The following is a 12,655-nucleotide window of genomic DNA, read 5'->3' as shown; positions in this document are numbered from 1 at the left end:
AAAAGTCTTGTCGCTTATCTATTTTGTAGAAACTCCTGCTATTAACCTGACTTTTAATTAATCAATTGGTGTTAGAAATAGCTCATATGAAAAGCTAAAACCCTCCCAAATGATGTTTAATGCACTGAAATAAATTAGTTTCACTGAAAAAAGATTTATCATTTAATCAAGACAGAAAGGGCAAATTTTGGCAAGACAAAAGTTTTGTCGCCTATACAGAAATTGAACAAATTTACTGCAAATACAAACATATGTCAGCAAATTAAGTAGTGGTGCTGTGAGATCCAAATGTAATATCTTGTATGACTTCCATGAGCTTGAAGGACTGCATCCATGCGGTTTGGCAAGGATTCATACAATTTATTGATGAAGTCATCAAGAATAGCAAAGAAAGCAGTCTTGCATGCCTCCCAGAGTTCATCAATATTGTTTGGTTTCGTCTTCCATGCTTCCTCTTTCATCCTACCCCACATATGCTCAATGATGTTCATGTCTGGTGACTGGGCTGGTCAATCCTGGAGCATCTTGATCTTCTTCGCCTTGAGGAACTTTGATGTGGAGATGGAAGTATGCGATGGAGCACCATCCTGCTGCAGAATTTGGCCTCTTTTTTGGTTGAACATAAGAGGTAGCTAAGATGCTTGGTATTTTAGACTATTGATGTTGCCTTCCACCCTGCAGATCTCTCGCACACCCCCATACTGGATGTAACCCCAGACCATGATTTTTCCGCCACCAAACTTCACTGTTTTCTGGGTGAACACAACATTCCAGGCTCCAGTAGGTCTCCTGCAATATTTGCGGCGACTGTGGTGTAATTCAACAGAAGATTCATCTGAAAAATCCACCTTCTGTCACTTCAAGCGTCCATCCTTTTAGCAGGCTGTGGACCTTGGCAAATGCCACACGGTTTTTCAATTGTCTTTTGTTTAGTGCTGGCTTCTGGGCACTGATTCGACCATCGAGGCCATTTCGAGACAGAATCCGACAAACTGTTCTGGTTGACACAGGGACTTCAGGTGACCAGGTCTCGTGGAGCTCTGCTGCAGTGTGGAAAATGGGCTGGCCTTGGATTTTCGAGCCAACAAACGGTCCTCTCGAGCAGTTGTCTTGCGGGGTCTGCCTGACCTGGGCTTGTCAAAAACGTCTCCATTCTCTTCAAATCTTTTTTTAATCCTCTGTACTTGACGCTGAGACACATTGAAGGTGTCTGCCACATCAGCAGTGGATCTGGTCTTCAGCCTCTTGATAATCAAAACTTTAGTCTCAGGGTGAATCTTAGGCATGTTTGCAGAGGTCTAGTTGCAGTTGATGTGAATGTCTAGTGTACTGGGGTTATTTTTATACACACCTGAGACCTAATTGATCCATTATTAGTCAAAGGTGAAGCTCATATGACAAGGCGACAACACTTATGTCTTTGCAAAAATTGACTCAATGGGACAGTTTTGTTTTGCACTGAAACATTATTACAAAAGCTGTTGGGATTAAAATGAGCCATTTCTTGTAAAAAAAATCTTGAGTGGCACTTCAGGTCAATTTGTACACAAGCGACAAGACTTTTGTCAGGGACTGTATTACCACCGTTTGCTGTTTGCTTTTAGCATCTGATTGAACGTTTGGACCAGGAAACCATGAAGTCAGACTTAACAAGATGATTGATTTCTTTACAATAAGGTTCATTAGTTAACTACATTAGTTAACATGAACTAATAATGAACTCCGCTTTTAAAGCATTTATTTATCTTTGTTAATATTAATTTCAACATTTACTAATGCATTATTTAAATCTTGTTAACATTAATTAATGCGAACTAACATGAACGAACCATGAACAGCTGTATTTTTATAAACTAGCAAAGTGACTACATCTGTTGACTATCTGTTCAACAGTGCCAATCCTGAGCAAGAAACGGTCTCAAGGTAAATTGTCAATAACGTTTTGCTATTAAGTACATCGGGTTAAGATGGTCAACCTAACCTGGGGTCTTTTTGTCATGTTTATGGAATAACTAGACACCACAGCTTTGGACCTTCGCCCAGTCAAAATGTTTCTTGTGAAGGAGCTGAACACACCAGGAAATTTGTGCCAGAAGATCAACTGAATGACATCCTTGAACGCAGAGCACAGGAGTTCAATCAACACCAACTCAGGTTGAACAGGATTTCCCTAACAAACATAAATCTTATCGCCAAGGCTAATTCTCCTCTCCAATATCCTACCAGTTTCAACGTAGCTCCTCTAAGAAAAAGTTTAATTCCAGGTAAGCATAGCTTTCCCGTTAACTTTTCATGTAAACCAGATTTACTACTGTAACAGCTTGCGATTTACTAAAGACATGCAGTTGAAAATTTGCGATGAAAAGGCTTGGAGACTTTTTGCAGCTGACCTTATTGCATATGCATTTGTAGGAGTTTCCCTTTCAGAAAATAAAAAAAATGTATGGGAGGACAGTATTTAAAGACCCCATGTGGTGAAAATCAAGTTTTTAATCTTTTTTATATGTATATGTGGTGTTTTTAATATGCTTTATGAAGTCAACACCATTGCTGAGTACTTTGGTCGAAAATCACTGGTGTCATGTCAATGTGCGGGCTTTAGCATATCATCATTGCTATGCTGCAAAGCAGGGGAGTCTAAAGAGAAGCCATGTTATTCCAGTATATTTTTCTACTGATATGAAAAATCGGCTACTTTTAACAATATAGGGAATGAATTATGTATATTACAGTTATGATGAACTTTCTCCACTGACTTTCTATGATGTTCAAAGCATTTCTAATTCTAAGCATGCAGATTTTTAGAAGGCAGATGGTTTGTGTAACATTAGCAACACATTATTAGCTGTTTGATAACATAGTCAAGCAAAAGGCAAATCATATTAATCGATGTTGTAGAGAGCAATACCTTTGTGCAGTGTTTACTACAGTAACTAGGGTTGGGTATCGTTTGGGTTTTTTACGGTACCGGTGCCAAACCGATACTTAAAAAAAAAAAAAAAAGAGCCACAAAACAAGGTGGATGACATTAAAGAATGGCTTTTTATTGGACATTTAAAAAAAAAAGTATTTCAATTGAACAATTTATTAAAAGTTTAAAGTATCCTTCAATATATAAATATAAATAAATACAAAACACAATTTACTTAACAAATTCATAGTAAAACCTAAACCATCTAACCCAACTACAACAGGCCTAATTTAACACTAAACAACAGTTACACTACAGTACTAATAACAGCAAAGTAGTCTGTATTCTTGGTATGCTATATGAGGTTTAAAAAGACGTGGGCAGTGATTTCCGTCAGCTGTCCCGAAACGAAAGCTTAAGTTTTGAATCGGAGCGCGCAGATTGCTTTTATAGTGCATGTGTGATGTCTTTTGAAGCTAGAAGCAATTTGCTCATTTTGAGAGCTAGAGAAGGGAGTATTGCTGAAATTACTTTGCACAAGAAAGTTTCCAAATTACTTGTTGATTCATTTAATAATAAACATTTGCGTTAATTTCCCGCTTTATAAACCTCAAACCTGCGAGATTGAGTTAAATTATGCGCAATAGCCGCACCAAAATTCAGACCCTATATGATATTGATTTAATATCGGTACTTCGGTATTAGATTGTGATACTGTACCGAAGCCAAAATTGTGGTTTCGAGCCATCCCTACAACACAGAGAATTTTGCCAAAATGCCAGTTTTGTAGAGTATTCTCATATTAGGAGTCTTTAATTATTTAAATAACGTCTTAAATGAACTTGTGAGAAAATGAGATGCGCGGGACAGCGCGTCAGATCCGCGTCATGTTTGGTAGCAGCCGATCTTAAAGTGACAGCAGCACTGATGTCTGTCCTTAATGTTCATCAAAGAACAACGGGACCAGAGAAAATTGTAGCTTTAATGATGATTAATCTATATTTTATTTATTATTTATGCAGTTAAGAAAGGTGTTGATAACTTTATTCAATTTGTGTGTAGACTATGTCTAACAGGGAAGGCCATGGGTAAATACATTTATTATAATGGGTTAATTAATGTAAAGATTGTTTTAAGTTCAATTAAATTAAAAGTTGTTATTTTTAAAGCCTAATAAATGTTGAAATTGGTAGCTTTCAGATACTGTAATGTAACGCCATTAATGTTTCATAGAGACATTAGTATCAGTGATACTGGCCTTCATTCATAAAAAGATGCCATTACAACAAATATTTAAAATATGCTGTCTTTAAATTGTTTCTACATTAATTTGGAGAGCAACTGAAATTATTACAATATCAAAACATAAAAAACTCTAATGTTTTTTAATTGTGATTAATCATGATTAAGTTCAGAAAAAATGCGATTAAGTAGTTAATTTTTTTAATCGATTCACAGCACTAATATATACATATAATTTCAGGTCTTGCACTCCAAACAAGAGGGAAGGAGAGGAAGCTGTACAAGGTACGTCCAATTTTTTTAGTTCAAATGTATGTGATCAAAGTCAAGTCGACGTCGACTAGTTGCTGATGACGTCATTAATGAAATAAGCATGAACCTCGAGCTGAAGCTCGAATGCGACCGGTTTCCTTGTGCACAGCTATGGCATACGACACAGTGCTGCCCACAAGACAATTGCTCCTACATAACAGCTTATTTTTATCAGTTCTTTTGTCTTTGGGTTGCTACATTTCTCAGATTTCTTCTCATTCTAAATCAGATACAGATAAAGTAGTACAGTAAAGATTACATTTATATGAATGCATTAGTTAGAGAGCGATTGCGTGTGAATTAATTCTACCTGGCAGCGTCTCTCTACTAATAATGAAGCTGTGGGTTTTAGTTACTAAGAAATATATTCTAAAACTTCTGTTCTGAAATGAGGAGGCAATGCTATAAAATACAAAATAAAATATTATATATATATGACATTAAAAACAAAAATGTGAGGATATATATATATATATATATATATATATATATATATATATATATATATATATATATATATATATATATATATATATATATATATATTAGAGCTGCAACTAACGATTATTTTTTCTGTCGACTAATCTAACGATTATTTTTTTCGATTAGTCGACTAATCTAACGATTATTTTTCCAGATTTATCTTATTATTCTTTTTTACTGATTATTGTATTTCAAAGAGGGTAGTGAATTTGTATATTATTTTAACATTAAATCAATGAATGATGACAATATTAATTGTATTTCAGGAAGGGTAGTGTACATAGTTTGCCATTTTATAATGAAATATATAAACACAAGAAGCTTTTTAAACATAATATGTAATGATACTATTCATCATAAAATGTATACAGAGTATACCCCTAACCCTAACCCTAACCCTAATTAGGAAAAGGTGTTTACTATAGGCTAGTAGTTGAGTATGATTTACTTATTGATTTGTGTCAATAGTAAACGAAAATGCACTTGTATTTATCTGCAAAAGGTTCACATACAGGAGCTTTCAGCATAGTTTTAATGTATAACTAGTCGTCTATTTTGAAGATACATGTGCATAAACAACGACTAAAGCTGCCAGAAGTTTTTGCCCAAACTTCAAAGACACATTTAAATGATTAAAGCTAGAGGCATATCTTAACTTTAATGTTACTTTAATCATGCAAAGTGCAAACTACCTATATACAGCATGTTTCACAGCATGAAAAGTGGGATTTTCGACCCCGTAAACGCCTGTATACTCCCGGAAATCTCCCTAATTTTCGGCAGTTTTCGACAATTTAGAGGCAGCGAACGTCGCGTTCGTCTGTGCCACAAATTGTCGTAAACGAACCATGACGTAGGTGGAGAGCCCCCCGCTGAGAGAGCCCGCGGAGGTGCGACGCCTCTAATTTGCATATGAATAGCAGCGAAACCAGAGAGTCAACAGCCTGACTTGAATTTACTCACTCACTATTGGCTGAAGCCACTACATTTAAAAAAGAAAAATCTCTCGTGATTGGTTGGCAGATCACTGCAAACCAATCATTATTGGTCCCCCTGGCTCATTATAAATGTAAACCCCAATAATAATAATAAATATATAATTTATGTTGTAATAATTTGTTTTATATTAATGTTATTGTGCTATGAAGTATTCATACCATCAAGGAATATATGGGAAAATTATACGGACCGTGCCGTTTATTCAAACAAGGGGCTTCATTTATAAGCATACAGCAGTTCATTCAAAGAAAGGGCTTAATTTATAAAACACAGCGGTTTACTCAAAGAAAGAGCTTTATTGTTAAACACACAACTATGTACAGTGCAGCAGTAATGTCTCGTAATGTAATGTAAAGTTCGTCGAGCTCCAGGCTGCGAGAGGGCGGTGGCCGCACAATCCATCCAGACACCCCGTCAACAAAGCCGTCTTCCTCATCAGACATGAGTTCAATGGTCGCGGACTTCCAAATGTCCACCTCATCCAGCACACTCTCGCTTCCAGCAACTGTAATACCATCCATAAAGACAATAAGCAACCTGAAAAATACTCACATTGACAAAAAACGGATCTAATATAATAAATCTTACCCTTTTTCTTCTTGATCGACTCCGAGCTAAACTTTGCAGTTTCCGCCTGCTATGTAAGTTCAGGTTGTTTGTATCTGAAGCTCCGGCGTGTCGATTCATAATACGTCTTACAGGCAGCTGGAAAACAATTACATGAGACTGGTATTAATAAAAACAGTCACGGTAAAATTAAACAAGGAATGAGAAAAACAGAAGTTATACTTAAGTTACACACAATGTCGTCTTGATCAGCGGTTAAATCTGGACTCGCGGAAATCGCTCCAAGCAGATAAGAGCTCACGGCTTCGTTATGAGGCGAGGATAGTCTGTGTAAACAAAATGTGCAGTTTTAAGCTCGGATCTATTAACGCATCCATTTCCTTATACAGCTGAATAAAAGCATATTCTTTAAATCGTAACGTTACATTACCCATGCTGTGGTTCATAGCGCCTGCAGTTTGCCTCAGAGTTGTGAAGACGAAGACAGCCTCCTGAAAATGAGTCCAAAAAGTTTGTCGCGTCCATGCAGAGATTGAGTTGAAGACGGTATCCTGTCATTGTTGATCGCGAAAAAGGAAAGCAGCAAAAAACATAGGAAATGTAAAAAAACTAAAAAGCTTAAAGCTCGTCTTCTACGCGTCATGGCCATGACCTCGACCTCGCACGTGATTGGTCTAGGGCTCTAATATGGAACGCGCCCGGGGCCAAATCTCTTTATACGAAACGCGTGACTTAAGACCGTTTCAACACGCCCTGTTTTCCGCGTCAACGCAGCAATTTTTTACGTGTTTCTTTTGTATGTGTAGACACGCACATTCTGGTCGTGTAACAGGCATACACACACAGTCGACGCACAGTTTTAACATGTTAAGAAGACACATTTGAACGTGTTTCTTAACGCGCACATTCTGTACATGTCGAAGTGTAAATTTTTTTTTTTTTTAAAGCAGACTTACCTTTAGATGTAGCCTAGGCTATGTATATTAATATAAGATATTAATTAATTGCTTAACTGACTACTGTGCTAGAGTAAAGTAGCCTAATGTTGCAATGTATATTAAGTAAATGCTTAATATTATACAATTATTATAATTTATCTATATGGGTTATTGTTTGTTTTTTAAAGTTAGGCTATATATAATTTCTAAAAGTATAGGCTAATTTACACAGCACATATTTATAACTGAAAACACACACACACACACACACACAACTTTATTCACTTTCACATAATAATGTTTTTGTAATTTGGTGTTTAGTTTGTTGTATAGTTTGTTTATATTGTTCTGTCTCTGTTTTGTTTCCAGGAACATCTGATGAGTGCTATAATAAAATTACTTCATTATATTTAAAATATGTTTTGATATTCATTTTATTTATATTATTAATATTTTATTTACCCATAAACGTGTCTTTAGGAAGCCATAAGTTATAGAGACAAGAATGACTTTTGCCATTTAAATGCCACATTAATTTACTGAGGACCCATACAGCTAATGATCATGTGTGAAAACACTTATACATAAATTGATCACTTAGAAATCAAAACTAACGTTTGAGAAAGAAAGAATATGCATACAACAAAATATATTTTTTCATAGCAGTTTCAGTAACAAGTTCAAAACAAATTCTGCTGTAAACCGGCTCTAACAAGCCAATATAGTGTCAATATTCAGCTCAAGTGACTTCAGTGTTGATTCAGTTCAGTTGATTTCAGTTCAACTGTAAATTCTTCAGTTGTGCATATTTGTGTGTAGTTAGATATATGCAAAAACAACATTTTTGGAAGAGTTAAAATAGTTTTGCACAAAGTGTTGCTTTTGCAAGAGATGTCTGATGTTTTGTGTGTAGAGTTACAAGAAATGGAGCCATATTTTCAGAAATTGTGTGTAAGCAATTAGATAAAACTGTAAATGAATCCAGTTTATTTTAGTTCAGGACTCATAGTCCAGGTGTTAGTAATCTGTGCTTAATCTTTGTTCCAGGCAACAATTTTTTAACTCACGATTAACTAGATTAAGGCCTAGTCTTGGCATAATTTAAACCCTGTCCAGGAAACCACCTCTTGAAAATCTGCATTGATAATTCATAAAATGTGGTGTGAGCTCAATTTAAATGACAATTACAGAAAAACACAATCTGACTTAACTATAAACACTGTAAGGGAAAGCTACAATATGAGTATAAATGAACTAACGAAAACACTTCCTGAATTATACACCCACACTCATGTTAAACGACATCCTAAGATGACGGGGAGAAAAGGAAGGAAGAACCATAAAGTATGGAAGAATCTGCAAGAGCCAGCATCGTCTGTACAAGAGTAACTAAGATGACAAGATATCGACACACTTGATTTCCTTTGCAGACAAAATAGACTTCCTCTTTGGAAAGAACCCAGATTGCTTAATATGTAAACAGTTCGGTATAAATACCCCTGTATTTTTTCTGTCGGTGTGCATTCCTTTTCGATTTCTTTTGATTGATGTACCATCATTGAGAATTGCTCTCTCTCTGTATTTTTATTCGCATTGCTCTGCTGTATCATTCTGACTTGTATTGCTCGGACGAGAACAAGTTACTTTTTTACATCTATTGCTTGAAACTGCATACCAGGTATTTCAAACCTTTATATTGACCCACTCATTCATGATTGTCTGAGATTGGATAAGCTGAAGTATTATAACCTGTAACCTTTTATTATTTTGCTAATTACTTTTGGATCATTGTTTAACCAGTACTTTTATCTTTTGTATAAATAAATTTTCATTTTATAAAGAAAAAGTATTTTTCAGTTTTTTACCTCAGCTTATAAAGTCAATTGCATAAAGAATAGATAGAGCATTTTTATCACATCTGACACGGCCAAGGGGTCAAGCAACCATCGTTGAGAAAAACCACCGGGTGGTGAGTATGGTCTCATTACAAGGGTTATTGACTGTTTATTGATTTTGTATTGTTCATTAAGGGACGAGATGTTCATATCACTAGATTAATGGTATGAGATAACGAGCTAGTGTAGGCTTAGACCTAATACTGACCTGACAGCACAAGACTGCTTATCTGCAATTAATATAATTGTATCTTAAGGGTTAATCAGGAACTGGGATAAATACCGGATCCCACTACATGGGGGCTATCGTCCGGGATTGTTTAATATTAATATAATTTAATATTGACAAACCTAAAAAGAATCCGAGTGAACAATAATAATTTAAATCAATAAAGCGTTTTTATTCAAATGCTCCATCAGAGTCTCAAAGCACAGAGAGGAAGCTACTAGGAAAGTAACTTCCGCATTTTTTAACTTCAGTAATATATTTCAGGGACGCCTGAGAAAAGATATTTCTGTTGTTAAAACTGGTAATAAAATCTGGAGGACAGCGCTGTGGGACCAAGAGAGTACCCAATACTAGGACCTCAAATGTAAAAGGATAATTACCAAAAGAGAGGAAACAGATACACAGCTATGGATAATATAACTAATATCAATTTGCTCTCCCAAGATGAATTAACTAAACGACTAAAAAATGCGGGATATGAAGGAAGTGAGGAAATGTTAACCACTAGAAACACTTTATACACCGCTAATGTAGAAAGTTTACGAAAACTAGTCAAAAAGGTTGGGGAATCGAGTAAAAGAAAACAAATTATAATAGATATTGAAGACAGTGAAACCACAGTTCCAATTGTTAAAGGAATTAACATACGAGTGATTAAAAACGGTGTTCCCAATACGGAAGCATTGGTCTTAGCAAACTCGCCTACCCCATCAGAATCTGACAGGGAGGGAGCGACGGGTTGAGATGCGGACCATTTAAAAGAAGGAAGTAGAATAATGCTAATGGAGGCAGGGGCGATTCCTAAAAATAGTGCTTTCCTTAAAAGATTCAGGCCTCTGATAACGGGGGGAGGATCATGGGAATTTGGAAAAAATGAGTTTAGACCGTATTAAACATCCACGGAAAGAAAAAGTAAAAGATAATTACAGAATACGGGTAGAAGGTAGATCTGATAAAAGTTCTGGTTCAGAATATAGTGAGGATGAGGAAATACCTCGTAGAAAGAAAATTATTTACAAAAAAATCTAGAAGCCAATCTCGTGAGGGGCTAAGTAGCTCTCATTAAAGAGAACATGACAGTTTGGGAGGAAGAACGTTCTTAACCTACCACGGTCTTGTTCTTAAAGCAGGATATTCGAACCTAACAAATATAAAGGGACCAGGCCAAAAAAGTATTAAGTATCTGATTATCATACTGAATAATACTTAAATCGATTCTGTTCAATCGAATCGAACAGGTTCAAAGGCTAAAATAGATATGTTAGCAGAACAATTAGATTGTATGCAGAAATCGTTGTGTTACATGCTGTTAGATGATAACAGAAACGACAGACAAGAACCGACTAACAACGAAATTTGGAAGTTGAGAGAATACACACATCAGGAGCTACCGCCCCGTAAGGGCAAAGCTCCCAGAAAACAATTAAAACCTGATAAAACTAGAAAGCTTATCAGGGAGAGTAGTGAAAGATACTACAGAATAGAAAAATATGAAAGGAAAATAGAGGATGAAGAAGAATCCTCAGAATCTCTGTCTGAATCTGAGTACTCAACTTATGACAGAGAGGAGACCAGCAGCAAGAAACAGTTACTTCCTCCTAAGCCTCAAATAGATTTGTCACTAATGGCAGCCATCTCTAGGCAGGAAAAGGGAAGAGTAAACTCAGAATCAGATGAGGAAGTAAGGCCTAAACTGAGGCGTGGGCCGAAAAGACAGGCAAAAACTGACAGCGTCACTTCAATTCAGCTACTGCAGAATATGAGATTACAGGGCGAAGGCGAAAAGAACATGGCCAAAGCTAGGATGGTAGCTGAATTGGGGGAAACGTTAAATGTCACAAAAAGACTGATTGAACAAATGATTAAGTATCATACCGGGTTGTCTCTAAGATTGGAAACATTAAAAGATCATAATTCAAAAGTAATTGGAATAAATGAGGAAGCCGAATTTAGGAAAGAAGTAGAGATAGTAAAAACCACAGGATTGTGGCCATATTTATCTGAAAAGGCTGGAGAAGGCTGGACTGAAACAAAAATGCTAGCCAGATTAAAAAAAAAAAAAAAAAAAAAAAAAAAAAGATAGTTGTAGACCTACCAGGTTGCAGAGAAATTGCAAGTTGGGGGGCGGAAACTGACTGGTCAGAATTGTCTAAATTTGCAGCAAGATATGACAGAGAAACAAATAGAAGACAAAGAATGAAAGACAGTTCAGGACCAGAAAGGAACAGACCAGCGGAGAGAGCGAGAGACAAACAAAAATCTAACTTTCAAAAAGATAAATTCCGATCAAATGACCGACATAAGCTCAGGCCTAGTGAAAAAGCAAATATAGAGTGTATGGATTTAGTAAGGAAATGGGGCCTGTCACTAGAGATAGATATCTTTGGGAAGGTTTGCATTGCATATTAGGCAGCTCAAATTTAATGTGTTTGAAAGATGTTATTTTCGTTAAAGAAATGACAGAGAAGGTTCCTGAGGAGATCAGGGAAGTTAAGTGGCTTAAAACAGTCGACCTGGGGCAAGAGATAAATAGAGTTGTAAACGAGACTCTACTACCAAAAGACGAGTTAAGAAAATTACTCGAAAAATATAAAAATAACTGCGCAAAAAGTAAAAACGATTGTGGGAAGTTATCAGATAAATATGAGTATACTATAGTGGGAGGAATCCCAACACCACAGAGGCAATAGCCGCTAAATAAAGCTGCATATGCAGAAATAAAACAAACTATAGGGGAATTGCTTCATAAAAAGGTTATAAGTATACAGGAAAATTGTCCCACCAACAGCCCAATTCAAAGCATGGAAAAACCGGATGGGACCTATCGTTTAAATTTCAAAGCATTAAATAAAGTAACAGTACCTGACACCAGGTATTTAATTAATGCGAGAGACGCAACAAATGGCCTGCAAGGTGGTAAAATCCTGTCTAAAATAGACTTAGCTAATGGGTTCTGGTCAGTCCCATTGGCTAAAGAAAGCCGACCACGTACGGCCTTCACCTTTGAAGGGAAACAGATGATATTTAACCGTTTGTAAGGGTTCTGCAACCCTCCTAAGGTATTCCAGGCAATAATATC

General features: G+C 36.1%; 1 protein-coding gene across 1 annotated transcript in view; it reads left to right on the top strand.

Moving 5' to 3' along the window:
- LOC307132656 (beta-1,4 N-acetylgalactosaminyltransferase 1-like) overlaps nucleotides 1–12,655 on the top strand; it is a 41,236-nt gene that overhangs the window by 2,843 nt on the left and 25,738 nt on the right. The window contains exons 3-5 of the mRNA XM_079827119.1: nucleotides 1,894–1,923; nucleotides 2,017–2,264; nucleotides 4,395–4,438. Of these exons, the coding sequence (XP_079683245.1) occupies nucleotides 1,894–1,923; nucleotides 2,017–2,264; nucleotides 4,395–4,438 (322 nt within the window). The remainder of the gene's footprint in view (nucleotides 1–1,893; nucleotides 1,924–2,016; nucleotides 2,265–4,394; nucleotides 4,439–12,655) is intronic.

This window comes from Gobio gobio (genome assembly GCF_949357685.1).
Source record: "Gobio gobio genome assembly, chromosome: 1".
NCBI classification, from domain to species: domain Eukaryota; kingdom Metazoa; phylum Chordata; class Actinopteri; order Cypriniformes; family Gobionidae; genus Gobio; species Gobio gobio.
This window is presented reverse-complemented; position numbering and strand designations above follow the sequence as displayed.